The sequence below is a fragment of the Glycine soja genome, chromosome 14 (genome assembly GCF_004193775.1).
Source record: "Glycine soja cultivar W05 chromosome 14, ASM419377v2, whole genome shotgun sequence".
NCBI classification, from domain to species: Eukaryota; Viridiplantae; Streptophyta; class Magnoliopsida; order Fabales; family Fabaceae; genus Glycine; species Glycine soja.
The window spans coordinates 47,081,762-47,099,567 of record NC_041015.1 but is presented as its reverse complement, the minus strand read 5'-3'; the positions used below and the strand labels follow the sequence as shown (position 1 = coordinate 47,099,567).

Below are 17,806 nucleotides of genomic sequence, written 5' to 3'. Positions count from 1 at the left end.
TACTATATTTCTAACACATACTATATTCGTCTAGAAGGTCCTAAGCCCTTTCCTCCCATAAAAAAAAATACTAAATTAGTTTATTAAATATGAACCTGCTCCTACCTACAACACCTTTTACTATTTACTATTGGAACAATAAAGTTCTTATACGCACTCCCACTATGTATTTATTGTCAATGTATTTATTGTCACTCTATGTTAGAGAATAAGAGAAGATGATAAAAAAATTGATTGAGAGAAAATAGAAGGAATTTAGAATTCTAAAAAAAATTTCTGCACTCTCATGCTTCTCATTGAAGATCACTACTATTTTTATACACACTATACATGTAGCTATAACAAACTTCATAGTTGTCAAACTAACTTCAAAATGAATCACTAACTAACTCCTAACTAACTAATTGAATTAAAGCATACATCAACATCCCTCTTTAATTTAGATTTGTCACTCCTAACTTGTCTCTCAATTCCTTCAACTTGATAGACTTCAATGGTTAGTTAGTATGTCTGCAACTTGATCTTCAGACCTACAAAACTCCAATTCAAGCTTCTCCTTACTCACTTGATCACGCAAGAAATGAAACTTGGTTTCAATATGTTTACTCCTGTCATGTGCCACAGGATGCTTGGCTAAATCAATTGTTGGTTTGTTATCAATCAATAACCTCATAGGACTGCAATCTCTCATGTTCAGTTCTTCCATTAAAGCTTCCAGCCGTAGAGCTTGACAAGTTGTCATAACGGCAACAATATATTCTGCCTCACATGTTGACAAAGCAACTACACTTTGCTTCTTTGAGCACCAAGAGATTGGTGATGTTCCAAATTTGAAAACATACCCAACAGTGTTTTTCCTATCATCCTTATCATCACACCAATCTGAATCACTATAATCAAACACTTCTCCTTCTATATTCTTTTGACTATAAGGATATAAAATGCCAAGATCCAATGTTCCTTTCACATACCTCAGAATCCTCTTTGCTGCCAAGAAGTGAGGTGTCTTTGATTTCTCCATAAACTTCCTTATCAACCCAACACAATAGGCAATGTCAGGTCTAGTGTTACATAGGTACCCAATGAGCCTACAATTTGCTTGTACAAGGTAGGATCAACTTCTTTCTCATCCCTATTTATTTGCAGCTTGATTCTAGTTTCAGTTGGTGTGATCACAGAATTGCACTCCATCATATTGAACCTCTTCAGAATGTCTTATGCATACTTCTTTTGATGCATGAAAATCCCTTTACTAGTAGAAACAAATTCAATACCCAGGAAGTATGATAGTTCACCAAGATCAGACATCTCAAATTCTTCCATTATTCTTTCTTTGAACACTCTCATATCTTCTTTGCTACTGTCAGTCACTAGCAAATCATCTACATAAAGACATATTATCAAAAACTCACCAGAATCTGAGTTTCTAACATAAAATCCATGCTCAGTAGTTCACTTGGTGAAATTCTGCTGGACTAGGAAGCTATCAATTCTTATATTCTAGGCTCTAGGAGCCTGCTTAAGGCCATACAATGCCTTATTCAACTTGTAAACTTTATCCTCTTGACCTTCCACTTCATAACTAGGTGGTTGAGTTATGTAGAGCCCATTCAAAAATGCTAACTTCACATCAAGTTGATATAGAGACCAGTTTCTGTTGCTAGCAGCTGCCACAATGAGCCTAACAGTTTCAAGCCTTGCAACTGGAGCGAAAACCTCATTGTAATCCAAGCCATGTTTCTGCAAAAATTCCCTCGTTACTAATCTTGCCTTATACTTGGATACATCTTCATTAGGCTTTACTTTAGTCTTATAGACCCACTTCACATCAATTGGTCTTTTTCCTTAAGGTAAATGGACTAACTCCCAAGTTTGGTTCTTCTCAATTGATCTTTTTCCTTAAGGTAAATGGACTAACTCCCAAGTTTGGTTCTTCTCAATTGATCTCAATTCTTCTTCCATAGTTGCTCTCCAATGTGAACTTTGTGAGGCTTCATCATGACTCATTGGTTCTAATTCAGCAAGTAGGGCAAAGTGCACAAAATTCCCTTCTACAGTGATTGTTGTATCAGGATACAATTCATATTCTTTGAGTGTTTGTGGTACTTGTCTCTTTCTTTGTGACCTTCTGAGTTGCTCTCCACATGATGGTACATCATCTTCACTTTGTTTGTCTTCAAGGTTCATAATCACCTTTATTTCACAACTGTCAGTAGCATTTATTTCCCAATTCCAGCCCTTTGTTTCATCTATCAAGACATCTCTGCTAATCACAGCCTTCCACATTCTAGGATCATACAACTTGTAGGCACCAGTTGGATGATATCCAATGAGTATCATTGGTTCAGCCTTGTCATTAAGTTTCTTTCTGATCTGCTTAGGCGCATGCTTAAAACACAGTGAACTAAATATTCTGAAATGACTCACACTAGGCTTCTTTTCTGACCATGCTTCTTCAGGTGTGTATCCTTGCAATCTCTTAGTGGGACATCTGTTCAAAATATACACAGCAATAGAAGTTTCCTCTCCCCAAAAGTAATGAGGCATTCTCTTCCCTTTTATCATGCTCCTGGCCATGTTCAAAATGGTTCTATTTCTTCTCTCAGCAACACCATTATGTTGAGGTGTATAGGTAGATTTCACTTCATGAATTATTCCTTCTTCATCACAAAATACTTGAAATTCATGTGAGTTATACTCACCACCTCCATCTGTTCTAAGCACTTTGATTACCTTATCACTCTGCTTTTCACTCAATAGCTTAAACTTCTTAAAAATGTTAAACACTTTACTTTTCTGCTTAATGAGATAGATCCATATTTTTCTAGTAAATTCATCAATGAGTGACACAAAGTAACTGTTACCTCCTAGGGATTTCACTTCAAAAGGACCACACACATCAGAATAGATCACTTCAAGCTTTCTTTTAGATCTGATTGGAATTTTTGACTTGAAAGAATTCTTTGGTTGCTTTGACACATAACACTCAACACACAACTATTTTGGTATCTCAATTTGAGGGAAACCAGGAACCATTTTCTTACTTTTCAATTCACTTAAACTCCTAAAATTTAGATGACCAAACCTGTGATGCCACATCCAGCTTTCATCACTTATAGAAGCAACCAAGCATTGAAATTTTGCAATTTGAATTCCAATCTTGAATGTTCTGTTTCTTGACAAAGGGGCCTTTAGAATCAACCTACTATTGCTATCAAATATCTTCATTTGACTGTCCTCCATCTGTATTGAGTAGCCCTTTTCTAGCAACTGTCCCAAACTCAACAAATTATTCTTCATATTTGGAACATATAGCACATCATTGATAAATGAGTGTTGTCCATCCTTCCTCTGAATCATCACCTTTCCAATGCCTTCTGCAGTTACAAAGTTGTTATCTGCAAACTTGATCTTATTCTTCATCTTATCATCAATGTTTACAAACCACTCTTTATATCCAATCATGTGATTGGAACAGCCTGTGTCAAGAAACCACAGATTAACACTGTCTTCTTCTGAGTTTGTAGTTGTCATTTCTTGGAACCTTTTTATTTCTGCATTCATCTGCAAAATGTTCCCATTTCTGATAGTTATAACACTGAATCCCTTTCTTGTTGAATTTCTTCTTGCCCACTTTGTGATTCCCTCCATTTTTCTTGTCAATTTCTTCATTCTGGTTATGATTTCCAGAACTGATGGAGCTCTCACCTGATCCCTTCCACTTATTGTTCTTCCACTTTCCTTTTCCCTTCTTATTCTTGCTACCATCATAGTTGCTTCCTTTGGTTGTTTGGACTTGCATAGCTTGCTCAGCTGATCTTTGTGAATTTCTTTCATTGAGCTTCATCTCTTGAGCTTCAAGTATTCCTTGCAGTTCTTCAACCTTCATTTCTTCAAGATCTTGGCCTTGCTCAATTGCCACCACTATATGATCGAATCTTGGTGTCAAGGTTCTTAATACCTTGTCAATGATCCCCAAGTCTAATTGCTTGTCACCATAAGCATTCATTTGATTTGTAATTGCCAAGATTCGAAAAAAGAACTCACCAATGTTTTCTTGATCACTCATTTGTAAAAGTTCATACTGCCTTCTCAAGGTCTGCAACTTCACCTTCTTGAGTTTGCTATACCCTGCATAGGATTTCTCTAGAGTATCCCATGCCTTCTTTGCAGTATCAGTAGATCTAATTTTCTGGAAATTATCTGCATCTATACACTGATGAATAATGAACCCTGCATTTGCATCTCTTTTCATCAAATCACGGTGAGCCGCCTTCTGTTCATTAGTTGGGTTCTTGTCAGGTTCTTGAACCCCTTCTTGCACCACTTCTGTCACATCTTGAAATCGAAAGATTACCTTCATCTAAGCAAACCAATCATCATAGTTCTTGCCTATGAGAACATGCATAGATGTTGGAAAATTTTCATTCGAGGAAATCATCTCAATTTCGATATCCAAGGATCTTGAACCTCAACTTTGATACCAGATTGTTGGAACAATAAAGTTCTCGCACGCACTCACATTATGCATTCAAAAAAAAACTTTTGCACTCTCATGCTTCTCATTGAAGATCACTATTATTTTTATACATACTGCACATGTAGATATAACAAACTTCATAACTGTCAAACTAATTTCAAAATGAATCACTAACTAACTGAATTACAGCATACATCAATATTTACAAAACTATCATCTCATTTGCTTGTATTGTATATTTTTGTTTTTTGAATTCTTGTATTGTATATAGTAGTATAATATTAGACATTGAACTTAAGATAATTACAAATTGCAGACATTATAGTGATCGCAAAATGTTGTTCCATTTTGCTAGGCCCACGAATTGATGGGTTTGTTTCTTTCTTTTAGTTGCCAACTTGTTAATTGGTTTGATATGCGTTGATTTTTTCGTGAAGAGTATTCATGTTTTGTCCATGACAAGGTTTACTTGGAAAAATCAAAGTTTTTTGGCCATCGCCCGTGACCTTCAGAAATAAAATAGAGACTAGAAGTTACTAATGTATAAAAATGAAGCAAAAAATTGTATAAAAGAAGTTAAGTTGGATTAATTCACACATGTGTAACGAACAAGGTATATTGGAGCTACTAAAAGAGATTTTTGTTTCCCGGCCCACATGCCCGTATGCATCAGTTCCAGTAGAAAGAAAGAAAAGGAAAAAAAAAAAAAAGACAGAAATTTGGTAGTAATTAACTAGTGAAAAGCGAAAAGTTATGCAGATTTATTATGCCTGTTCTTGATATCTTCAGCAGCCTCAACTTACATCTTGGTAGCCTCAAGTTCCGCTTCACTTGCTTCCTTCTCATTTCTTGCAGTAATAGTCTTCACCTGTTTTTCCAAACAAAAAACACCAAGTCTTCCATTACACGAAGTCATGAATTAATAAACTAACATTTCCGAATATAAAAAAGACACGAAGCCATTTCAATTAATAATAATTCACCACAGCACCAAAAAAAAATGCAAAGGGCTTGTTTGGATTTCAAACCTGACCCACAAAAAACGCTTTTACATATTGAAAACCTTCCTGTAAAGAAGCTGCGAAAGACAAACAATCCATGTCTCCTATTGCTACTTGATAAATTAGTTACCTGAAAAAAAAAATTATCCTTCCCTATCAAATTCAGAGTTTGGAAAGAGAAAATAGTAGTAGCAGTATCTTAACATACAAACGGAACCAAATTTTCCCTTTAACAAACAAAATGAGATGAGTTTGGCTTACACGTTTCTGGAATACATGGCTTCTTTCTTTACGTGGCACATATTTAGAATATTGGAGTGTTCATAAACCAATTCAATCCAGCATAATAATAATAAAAATCGATCTAAAACACTGAAAATCGAATGCATCAAGAAATTTAAAAATCAAATTTTTTTATTGGATCGATTTTCATCAACTTTATATATATATATATATATATATTTATAAATTTATAATATCACTCATTTTTATTTTTATTTCTTATAAATTTATAAAATTATCATATAATTTATATTATTTATAAAAATATATTTAATTAAAAACATTTTTACTGATTATTTGGGTTAAGATGTATAAATATTTTATTATTAGTTATATAATGACATAAAATAAATTATTTAATATTTTAAATTTTTATTATATATCTTATCTTTTATTTAATACTTTAGTAGAATTAAAATCGATAGTTGATTCAATCCAAACTATTTTAAATTAGATTGGATCATATCGAATCAAATTAAAAATTTAAACTAAACCAATTCAATTATAAATTAATAAAATCAAAACAATAGGTAGTTTCATTATTAATAGAACGACAGAATGAGTTGCTCGATCGATACGCCAAGTATGAAAAATGAGTTAGATCAAGGTAGGCAAAATTTAAAATGAATTATTTTATTCTGGCCCAACTTGACCAACAGATTAAACTAAATTGGTCTATTTTACTTTTTCATTATCTAATTTTATATAATTTACAATAAAAAAATTTAAAAATAAAATAATATTGAATCAAAATAAATCTGATTAAATTTAAGTCTATGTTTATTGAACCGACCCATCGAGTCCATTAAATCAGATCAAATTGACTTAGTTTTTTTTGGCCAAATTTTTTTAAAGTAGACTTGCCAACAATGATTACTAATAATATATATTCTTTTTTTTAACCATTAAAAGGAAAGAAGATTGCGAGTTTATAATAATATAACTCAATGCAAAGTATATAATATATATAAATATAAGTATATATAATATAACTTAGAAAATAAAATAAAATGCAGTAAAATAGATATAAAAACTAAAAAATGTATTAACGTAAGTTGTCAACTTAACAAGGTACACGGGATGCATTTTTTATGTGCCAGCGACACCTATCACGTGTCAAAAACGTGATCGAGGGCACGATAGTCATTGCGCACTGTTCTCCAACCTTCTCTATATATACCCCTCTCCTCCAAATTCTAGGGTATAAAAAGCCCCAAATTTCTCCAACGCTATCGAGCCAAACCCAAACGTTAACTCAGACGAAGCACCAACAGAAGAAGAAGAAACAAAACCGAACCTCTCTAAACTCTCCAACGTCGCCACCCGATTCGTAATTCGAATTCCGCCCCTTAGATCTCCGTTTTTTGCTGCTTCTGTGCTTTCTCGCTTTCTCCGCAATCGCAATTATTTTTTCTATTATTACTTTCAATTCTCTGAATTCCTTCGAATTGTTTCGGTTCCGTTATCGACGCGTGCGTTTTGTTCGTCGCAGATCGCATTTCGCAGGCTGCAATGGCGACGTTCGAACTGTACCGCAGGTCGACGATTGGAATGTGCCTGACGGAGACGCTGGACGAGATGGTTCAGAACGGCACTCTAAGCCCCGAGCTCGCGATTCAGGTTCTGGTCCAGTTCGATAAGGTAGGGTTTTCTTCAATTGGTTATGATGGTTCGGTTTCGGTTTCTGGATCTGTTTTAATGTTCTTTTATTTTGTTCGCCGTGGATAATATTTCAGTCCATGACTGAGGCTCTGGAAACGCAAGTTAAGAGTAAGGTCTCCATCAAGGTAACATAACTGATTAACACCGTTTATTTTCCACTTATATGTATAATACACACACACACACACACATATATATATATATATTGCATGAGATGTTAAATTTTGGATATGGTTTGGACATTTATTTACTCTTCTGCAGTTGGTTGTAGTTAGGGTTGAAGTGACTTGAGGTATTTGAATCTAATCGACTCTTGTTTGAATTGCTCTTTTTTTTTTGTTGGCTCAATGAGTTAAGCTTGACTCTTTTTTTTTTATGATATGTACAATTAGCTAAAACAATTTAGTTGAAATAAAATAAAATTAAATGCTAATGTTTACTGAATATAAGCATTTTTTATGGTATTGTGCTTGAAAAGTTTTCATGTCAAAGCCAATTCACGTGGTAAGGCTATAACATGTGAAAGTAGAAATTTGTGTTATTTATAAAGAAGCCAAAAATTTCAGCTCATTCAGCGCATCTTTGGTTATATGTTCCGCAAAATTTGATCCATGTCCAACCCAACACTTCCTTTTATAGATTTCATGTCATATTTGACTGGACATGAAAACATGCCCTTGTATGCACATTTGTAACGCCCTTCAAAACATGCTATCAGTCATTAATGAATCGAGCTGCTAGCAAGCTTTCAAGTTAGCAAGTTTCTCTTCCCGCAGTTTGGTGTGTGAGGACATGCTTGCTTTTCTGTTGCTGTTTGCTTTCTTTATTGGTCATGTTAGGGAATAGATAAAGCATGAAGTATATTTTGGTAACTTTATCCTTAACATTAATCATAGTAGTCAATAGTGGACAGCAGCAAAGAGCTGCCAAAAAATGCTATAGCAAGATAGCAGGATGACCACTATTTGAATGTGTGTGTGTGTGTTTAATTATATGTTTTGTTTCTATATATTTAATTATTACATTTTTGTTTGTATGTTCTGTTTCTATATATTTATAGATTATTAAATGTTATATATTTTTCAGTATTTTTGAATGTTCTTAAATATTATTTATAGAGTAGTAAGAGTACGCATTGAATGCAATAAAATTATTGATGATCATAGAACAGATAAAGCTTGATATTTGGTATTTTGCCAAAAGGTGGTGTTGAAATATGGAAATCCCCCTTCTCCCCCTTACAAGCCTGCTTTTTAGGGTTAAGTTAACCTAAACCCACATTGTTACACTTTCATTAAATATTCTTAACAATGTGCATATCTTTTGTTATTTTCATGATTGAGTATTGTTTTTTTGAGTGGAAAAAGTATGTTCATTAAAATTTAAATTTATGGTTGTAAGGAGCATGCTGACATTTATTATTTAACTCAATTACAAGACATTGGTCTTCCTTTTTACAAAATTATTAATACCAACAGATGTTATTCAAATTGAGAATGTTGACATGATTATCCCATCTATAAAATACCTTTTCACACAATTATAGCTTTCGACATTTGTTTGGTGTAAGGTCTACTAATTATATATAATATTCTGAGGGCTGATTTCTGGAAATGAAGCTAAACATATGTCCTTTTTTTGTCATGGTGGCTTGCTGTATTGTTTGTCATTATGACTACCATAGCCATCAGATTATTTGATTATTACTGTTAAGATTTGCTTTTGCAGCCATTCATACTATAGTCTCTCTTGGTCTTGCTTGCTTCCCTCTTTTTTTTTGTTTTTCTTTTTTGGTGGGGGAGAGGGCTAAAACTAGACATATGAATTTGTTTGAGTAGCATTTTTATTTGTGTAGATGCTTGGTTGGAAGAGTTTTGATTTGTTTCTCCCAGTTAGTCTATATGGGGAACAGAATATAGAACTTTTTTGGTTTAATAGACTGAAGTTTTCATTGCTTGTTATGAAATCAATAGAGAAGACCAAAATATTTGTTTTCCAAATATATAATTTTTTTTTCAAAAAATATGGGGAACAAAATGCCCAATCTTTTTATGTGAGCGCTGCAATAATTCTTTAGGCTGATCCTATTAAATAGTAGTAGAATATTATTATACACAAGTTTTTTTTTTTTTGTTTTTTCGTCTAGTTATATATTATTATTGGTGGGTTAACTATTCATTTTATCCATATAGTTTTCATTTTAAATTTTAGTCCCTATACGACAAAGTTTGTCCCTACATGTGCATAAAAGTTAACTCTTGGTCCCTATTGCTAATATCAAAGAAAACTTTTTTGGCAGTGTAAAACTGCTACAAAAGGTTTTTGCCAGTGATAAACCACCACAAAAAACTGTTCAGAAACTTTTCTTGTATGGAGATTAAAACTTAAAATGGGAACAACTATAGGGATCAATGAATAGTTTAACTTTATTAGTGTATAGAAGAAGAACTATAGGGATAAACCACCACAAAAAACTGTTAAGAAACTTTTCTTGTATGGAGATTAAAACTTAAAATGGGAACAACTATAGGGATCAATGAATAGTTTAACTTTATTAGTGTATAGAAGAAGAATTCAACAATGGAATAGTCAAATAGAAAAGGAGAACATGGAATTTTCCTTCTATAATGGCCAAAAAACAAGCAAATATGATAAAAAGAACTACAATATCTGAAAAAAGTTTTCAATCCCTAACTTGTAACTACAAAACAGTTTTTGTTTTTCTTCTGATATTATTATGGTCTTCCATGTTCACTAGCTCTAATGAATGTTCATCTCTTAAAAGTTCTTGAGCTTAGCTATGCATTAGGATTTTACTTGTATTGATCCAGAGCATGATGGAACTACCTGTAAGTTTTAGCCTCAATCTTTTGGGGTTTATTGGTCAGCACAATCATTGTTGATCATTCACCGCCTTCCATGTAGTATGGCTTGGTGCTATTATTTTCTTATATTGCTCGAATGCTTTTGAATGTTTGTTGAAATGGTAATGTTTCTTGTCTAATGGAATATTCAATGTTATTATTGATCACTCGCTACCTTTTGTGTAGTATGATTTGGCATTATTATTTTCTGTATATAACTCGGATGCTTTTTGAATGTGTTTTGAAATGATGATGTTTCTTGTCTAACGGAATATTCAATGTTAAACAATTCGTGGTAGTAGTGAAATCCTCCAATTCTTCTTTTTAACGTATATGCGTTTTGTATTCGATACTGCATATATGATTTAGATTTGTAATTCATGAATTATGCTGAAGCTCAAGTCTAAGCAATGAAATCATTTATTACCTTTTTTCTTTTCATTTGTCAATCACAGGGACATCTCCATACATATAGATTTTGTGACAATGTTTGGACCTTCATCTTACAAGATGCTTTGTTCAAGAGCGAAGACAGCCAAGAGATTGTTGGACGGGTTAAAATAGTGGCGTGTGACTCGAAGTTGCTCACACAATAATGTGCCTAATTTCTGCCATTGTCGACTAGGACAAATTGTTGTCATCTGCTGGTACTATGGGAATGGTGGCCAGACCATAGTTAAAATGGTCTTAAATTCTTGCAGGAACTAGCAACTATTGTATGTTATTATTATAGATTTAAAAGCCATCAGTCTTCATATCATTAGGTAATTAATGCTACAATGAGAATACCGCTTGGAAATTGAATGAATCTACTCCCTTCTTTTAAGTGTATTTTGTTCTATTCTTCTGTGAGTACCAGTAAACTAGTTTATTTTTCACCGGCACAGGCCAGCTCCCTCACCTAACCCAACCAGTCTTTGCTGATTACATCGTAAATTCTGGAAAGTAATTTTAAGTAAGGTTACATCAATGAAAAAATATTACATGGGTGGTATGAGGAGTAGGGAGTCTTCAAAATTGGATGTGTTGGCCATTTGACCTGTTTTTATCCTCGGTAACTCAATACACAGGATTTTTGTGATGAAGTACATTATAAGTCAATTACTTAATGGATTCCATTTTTTAATTGGTATATCCTTAAATTTTTTTAGGCTCAATTTGATCCTCTAAAATTTACGAAGTTAAAATTTTGTTCTTTACTGGTTCAGATATCCAAATCGGGTTGTATATATAATTAATATAAAAAATGATATATTTACACTAGTTATATATATATATATATACGGTGTAAAAAATATTATATGCATATGATGTAAAAATCATCATAGTAGGTTTGGTTATTATTAAATTTTGCTTTCACTCAAAAATGACAGATTTTAATGAAAAAATAGACAAAATTTAAATTTTGCGAATTTTACAAAAGGATAAAAAATATATTTTACCAAAATTTATGATATTTTTTTTTATCCATCCTTTCCAAGTTGCTTATTCCCAAACCTCCATGACCGTGGCTCCCAACCTCCCCCCAAACACCACCACCACAACCATCCAACACCACCTCCACACCACACCAAACCCACCACTGTGCTTCCACCCACCACCACCACGTGACCCATGAACCTCCATGCATCATCTCGCACCACTCCTGCATAGATACTGACTGTGAAATGATTATCCCTCCTCTTAATAAGTTTTTTTTTTTTTTCTTGATACTTCTCTTCTTGAATAAGTTAATTTGACTAAAACACTTCTTATTAACTTATTTTATTCCTAAAAGTAGTTTGGTCTTTAAATATTTTTGTTATTATATGATTGCTTAATGGCAATGATTGTTTTTTATTTTTCTTTTCTGGGTTATTCATGAAACAATACACCCCCTTACATGATTGTTTAATGACCATGACTGTTTTCTGGGTTTTTTTTTTGGGTTATTCACGAAACAATACACCACCTTAACTGGTATCGATCATTATATGATTTTCAATTGTGCATTTGAGGTTGGATATGACAATTTTGGTCTCAGAAAGAAATTGTTTCGAATGAATGTTTTAAGATGTTTCGTATTTGTTTGTCCCAGATTTGTCATGGATATCATTATATTGACAATTAAAAAAATGGCAAGTAATGCTTTTGCTTTTGTGGATGGATACTCTACGTAATTAAGGATTCCAAATCATGCTTTTAAGCTAATCATCCAGTGAGTGACTACATGAGTTATATGAGAAATCTAAAAAGTTATTGTTTTATTTCGAATTACTTTGAATTCTCACGAACCTATATACGAATGTGAAAGAAAAGTTGCACGATGCCTTAATTGTTTTCAATTTTAGTTTTTATTGCTTGAACATGATCAATTGCATAAAGCAAATAATATGAATTGTATGCAAGATGTTAATTTTTAATGTTTTTTAAAAATTAATGAAATCTTATAAATTCATGAAGTCTTTTAAATTTGATGAATTTTTATGTTATAAATTTATTAAAATTCAAACTACAAAATCTTAATAATAAAGTATTTTAAAAAAACTTAAAAATTATTACATTCCGACAAAATATTTTAAAATATACAAAAAAAAAAAAATTTCAAAATAATTTTTTTAAAATCTCAATTCAATACACCTCCTAAATTTACAATGACTAAAATTAATTATTTTAGTTATAGAATTAATGCAATTAGGACGCAATTATAATTTTGTCCCTAGTTAACCTAATTTTCAAAATTGTCAAAATTAGTCCATGTTATGTTTTTAAATTCAATTTTACCTAGCCTTACTAACTCCTTGTTAATGACATTTTTTTTCCTAGTGCTTTTACTCAAACTTTGCCTTAATCCCCTTAAATGTTTTCTTATGAATTTATGTTCATGTTTAACACTTGAATCCAACCACTTAGGTCTTTCAATACTGTTTAATAGCTTAAATTTTTAGCTTTGCATGAGGTTTCCTTTTTAAGTTTTAAAGTTTGCGAAAACGGTTAATAAATATCTAAGCAAAATCATACATACATCAAATGATATCATATTATTGTCACATGAAAAACTAGTTAATTGAATCGGCTAATGCTCCAATATGATTTCAAAATAAAAGTTAAACGATTGACAGTGGGAAGGGAAATATGCTTCTCAACAATGGATTCACAAACTATGAAAGAAAGTGTTTGGTGTAGGTGATGAGAACAAGTTACAAAAATAGTAAAATTAAATTGAAAAGCTATATAAACTAGACATGACATCCACACGGGGCGGGGACGGGGAGTACTCCCTCGCTCCTCGTCCCCGAACCTTACCCTACTTCCCGTCTCCGCTCCCCGTGCCTCGTGGTGAGGGTATATTTTTTGTCCTGTCCCCGTTTTCTGGCTCCCTGGGGACCTACAAGGATTTTATTTTACATTAAAAAATGTCAAAAATTATATTAAAAAAAATAATTTTTTTTGTTTTATCTCAATTTCTCAATAATAATAAATTTAAGGTTTAATTCTAAGTTTAAAACATGACTAAAAATACCAAAATAAATCAATAATAATAGTAATAAAACCACACAAGCATAAAAGCATCCAAGAAATATCCAAGTACACATTAATGTTACAGTATTACACAATAAAACTAGCATAACATTACAAGTCTTCATACAATAAATTAACATCATCATACTAAATCAAGTCTTCATACTTCCATCCAAGTGCAATGAAACATCTTCAACATCAAACCTACACAATGAAACATGTAAATATGTGTTCATAAAATATAAAAAAGTCATGAATTAATATAATAAAATTTTCATACCTTTGGCGTTGTTTTGTCTGCATCGTCAACTATTGAGTAAAATTTCATCTTTGATTTTAAGGAACCTAATGACACACTTATACAATTATTAAAATAAATTAATTGCTTAGAAGAAAAATTTACAAGTAAAATTAAATTTATTACCTTCAATCTCATTACGCAATCAATCTTGAGAGCACATCAATGCCTCAACAGTGTCTTCATTTAATTTGTTACGATGTGGAGTCAGAAACTGTCGACCAATGTTAAATGCAGACTTTGAAGCAACCGTTGAGATAGGAATAGCTAGAAAGTCTTTAGCAATCCTTTGCAAAGTAGGATACTTGACTCCAATGTTTTTTCAATATCCCAAAATGTCAAAGTTACTAATATTTGATTGATTAAACAATACATGTTCCTCCAAGTATAAATCCAATTTATATTTAACACAATCATCAGAAGAAGTTTCTTGAACATATTTTAAAAAGTCAAAACTCCAATCAACCTTTCCGTCATTATTATCCAAACCAGACACTATTAAAGATGAAGTGGAAATAGAAGTAATCCTCTTTTCCCTAGATTGATATTCAGAAATCAAATCTTCTAGTAATTTTGTCACCTTATTCAATTGATTTGTGCTTTCACTTTCATACATGAGAGGAAAAAAATAATTTAGCAACTTCATTTTCAACCTAGGGTCCAAAATAACCACTATTGCCATCACCCCATTGATCATGCCCCAATACTTCTCAAACTTGGAAATTATACTGTCAGCCATGCCTTGAATGGTGCTATTAGAAGAAAAAATCCATTCATTTAAAGCTAATCCAATTTCACACACTTTTGGAAAATAAACACTTGAAGTTGGATATTGTGTACCCGAAAATAACTCAATAACTTTATAAAAGATTTTCAACTTCTCACAAATTTCAGTTGCCATTTTCCAATCATCATCACTTGGCAATGACTTATATTGAAGCTCTCGTTGAGTCAAACGCTTGAAAACTTCAAGATATGGCAATGCAAAAACAAGCATTAAATAAGTTGAATTCCATCTAGTTCTACAATCCATCCTAAGTTTCTTTGAATAAGGAATTTCCAATTGTTCACAAGCCTCAATAAGTTTTTCTTCCCTCTTAGGTGTTCCAACCCAAAAGGAAACACTATCCCTAATCTTCTCAATGGAATCATGGATAATTGACATTCCATCCTTCACAATCAAGTTTAAAATATGGGCACAACACTGCATATGGAAATAAGTCCCTCCCAAAATAAATGAACTAAGTCCAAACTTGCTAAGAATTTTAGAAATCATTACATCATTAGTACTACAATTATCAACAATTATTGTAGATACTTTTCTATCTAGATTTCATTCAAAAAATGTTCAATTATAATCTCTACAAGAACTTGAGCAGTATGTGGTGCACGAACATACATAAACCTAAAATAAAATAATTATTCATCTTAAAACCAAGTTCTATGAATACATGTTACTATAATTACACATATTACCAATTATATAAAATTAAAATCATAAAACTTTCAAGTGAATGATTATTTATATCATAAGCCGACTTTACAAATTCCAATTGTTATCAATGAAATGGACTGTAATAGTTATATAACCACCACAATAGACAATCATTTTACTAGTTATTCAACATAACCCAGTAACCTTTAAAATTAAAGAGTTAAATGTTTATTATTAATTTTATATTAATATCTAATCATAAATTATTTTAAGATAATTTTTTAAAAAATTAATTAGATTTATCTTATGATAAATTGTAACTAAATGATTTTTTTATGTTAGTGCGTAACTTTTTTATCATTATTAAATAAGCTAAAATTCATCAAGTCACCGAAAATTCACTCTTGGGCTTAGGTCAACTTAATTTGGCTAGTAACCACAATCAACCATCATTTTTTTTTTCAGGCTAATCGGTTTGGGTTACAGAAAATGTAAATTTAGGTTTACAAATCATATAATCTTGATAAATAGTTAATATTCAACCAATGTCATCAATGATAAGTAGAAAAAATTTGTGCAAATAATATGGCAAAATGGCAAGATCAAAGCTTTTCATTCCAAGAAGAACATACTCATCAAAATCAATAATTTCAAGAACCGAACTCTGCAATAAGAGTTTTTAACAGAGTCTATCCAAACGTATAAAATCACCAATCTTGAAGATTTCAGAACTGTGTTTTAAAAAATAGCTTCTCTTATCCTAAAGGCGAGTTCATGCTTCTTTGACTAGATATATTCAAGAAAGTAAGAGCTTCTAAGCTGTAACAACCACTGAGACAAACACTCAGGAACCATAAACAAGGGAAGAAAATGAAAATGAATAAAGAAAAAAAGAGATCGATTTCATGCAACCCCAAAGAAAAATAATGGGGAAAGAAGAAGCTTACCAACCCTTGAACGACTTTTAATATTATTTACTATGTGTTATTCTATTTTAATAATAGATATTGGATGACTTTTAATAATAGGGAAAAAGATTGATTACACACACATATTTACTATACCTATGTTTCCCAAAATTAGTTAAAATGATATTTGAAAGCTAAAAGGTTAGCGGGTAGTTGAGAGTTAAAAAAATTAGTTTATTAAATTATAAATATTTGATAAAATTAAATGTTGGAGTAGCCAAAAAGTGTAAAATAAAAAAAATCATAATTTATTTTAAAAGGGTAATTAGAAATTTTGGTAAATATATTATGAAAAAAAGAAAGAATATAAAAAACTAGAAACTAATATTTTTAAAAATGTTACTGGAAGGTTATGTTCAGCTAGACATTTTCAATTAGTTTCTAACTTTTTTTTAATAGTTGAAAAAATTGTTTAATTGTTCAGTAAATGAACAATTTTAGTAGTTTTTAGTATTTTTTAAAACATTATTTGAAGTAACTTTTTTTACAATTTCATCTAACTTCTAGTTTTTTATATTTTTTTTTCTATTTTTATTCTCCATATATTTATCCAATTTTTATTTTATTTTTTAAAATAAATCATGATTTTATTATTTGTCATTTCAGACTTTTCAGTTACTTCAGCGGTTAGTTTTAACAAACACTTGTAATCTAATAAGCTAATTTTTCAGCTTTCAACTATAAGTTTTTGACTTTCAGTTATTAACTAGTTTTCAACTAACTTTTCATCTTTGAGCTAGCTATTCAGCTAGTTTTGTTTAATATTGTCCAAGTAACATTTAAAAAAATGTTAGAAGTTATTAAATACTACTAAAAAAACTTTTTTAGGTAAAAATGAAAAAAACTTTTGAGCTAATAAAAAAAACTAGAAGCTAGCTAAATCACCTATATGTTATTCTATTTTATGTTTGAGATGGATCAAATAATATCAATATATTTATTTATTTATATGACAATGTTACCATTTTGTCATAATTGCCTAATATCTTTTAATAAATTAATTCTAAATATATTTTTAACTTTCAAAACTTTATTTTCTTTTTAAATTATAAAAATATTTTAAAAACGACTTTTAATATTATTTAATGAATTTTATACATTATTTTATTTTATAAACTGAAAAATTTATAATTAAAAATTAATTACAAAATTTAATACTAACAGAGTTAACATTAATTATTTATAATAAATTCTATTATTATTATTATTATTATTATTTTCACAAGTAATTATAATATTATTATAGCATGTCTTAGATAATTGATATGACTTTTTTAATCACAACACAACATTTATATATTTTATTAAATTTACT

The 17,806-nt window shown here is 31.0% G+C and overlaps 1 protein-coding gene and 1 long non-coding RNA gene across 2 annotated transcripts; one reads left to right on the top strand and one right to left on the bottom strand.

Annotated features, from left to right (window-relative positions):
• Window positions 1-5,042: 5,042 nt before the first annotated feature.
• On the bottom strand, window positions 5,043-5,704 carry LOC114383231. Its single transcript, XR_003660433.1, has 2 exons — window positions 5,509-5,704; window positions 5,043-5,348 (listed from the first exon to the last, which is right to left on the bottom strand). It is a non-coding gene; the product is annotated as an uncharacterized LOC114383231 (long non-coding RNA).
• A 1,260-nt stretch (window positions 5,705-6,964) lies between these two features.
• LOC114382960 (transcription initiation factor IIA subunit 2-like) lies at window positions 6,965-11,130 on the top strand. Its single transcript, XM_028342509.1, has 4 exons — window positions 6,965-7,093; window positions 7,256-7,404; window positions 7,500-7,550; window positions 10,745-11,130. Exons 2-4 carry the CDS (start codon window positions 7,276-7,278, stop codon window positions 10,883-10,885), a joined length of 321 nt encoding a protein of 106 aa, XP_028198310.1. The 5' UTR covers window positions 6,965-7,093; window positions 7,256-7,275; the 3' UTR covers window positions 10,886-11,130.
• Window positions 11,131-17,806: the final 6,676 nt, after the last annotated feature.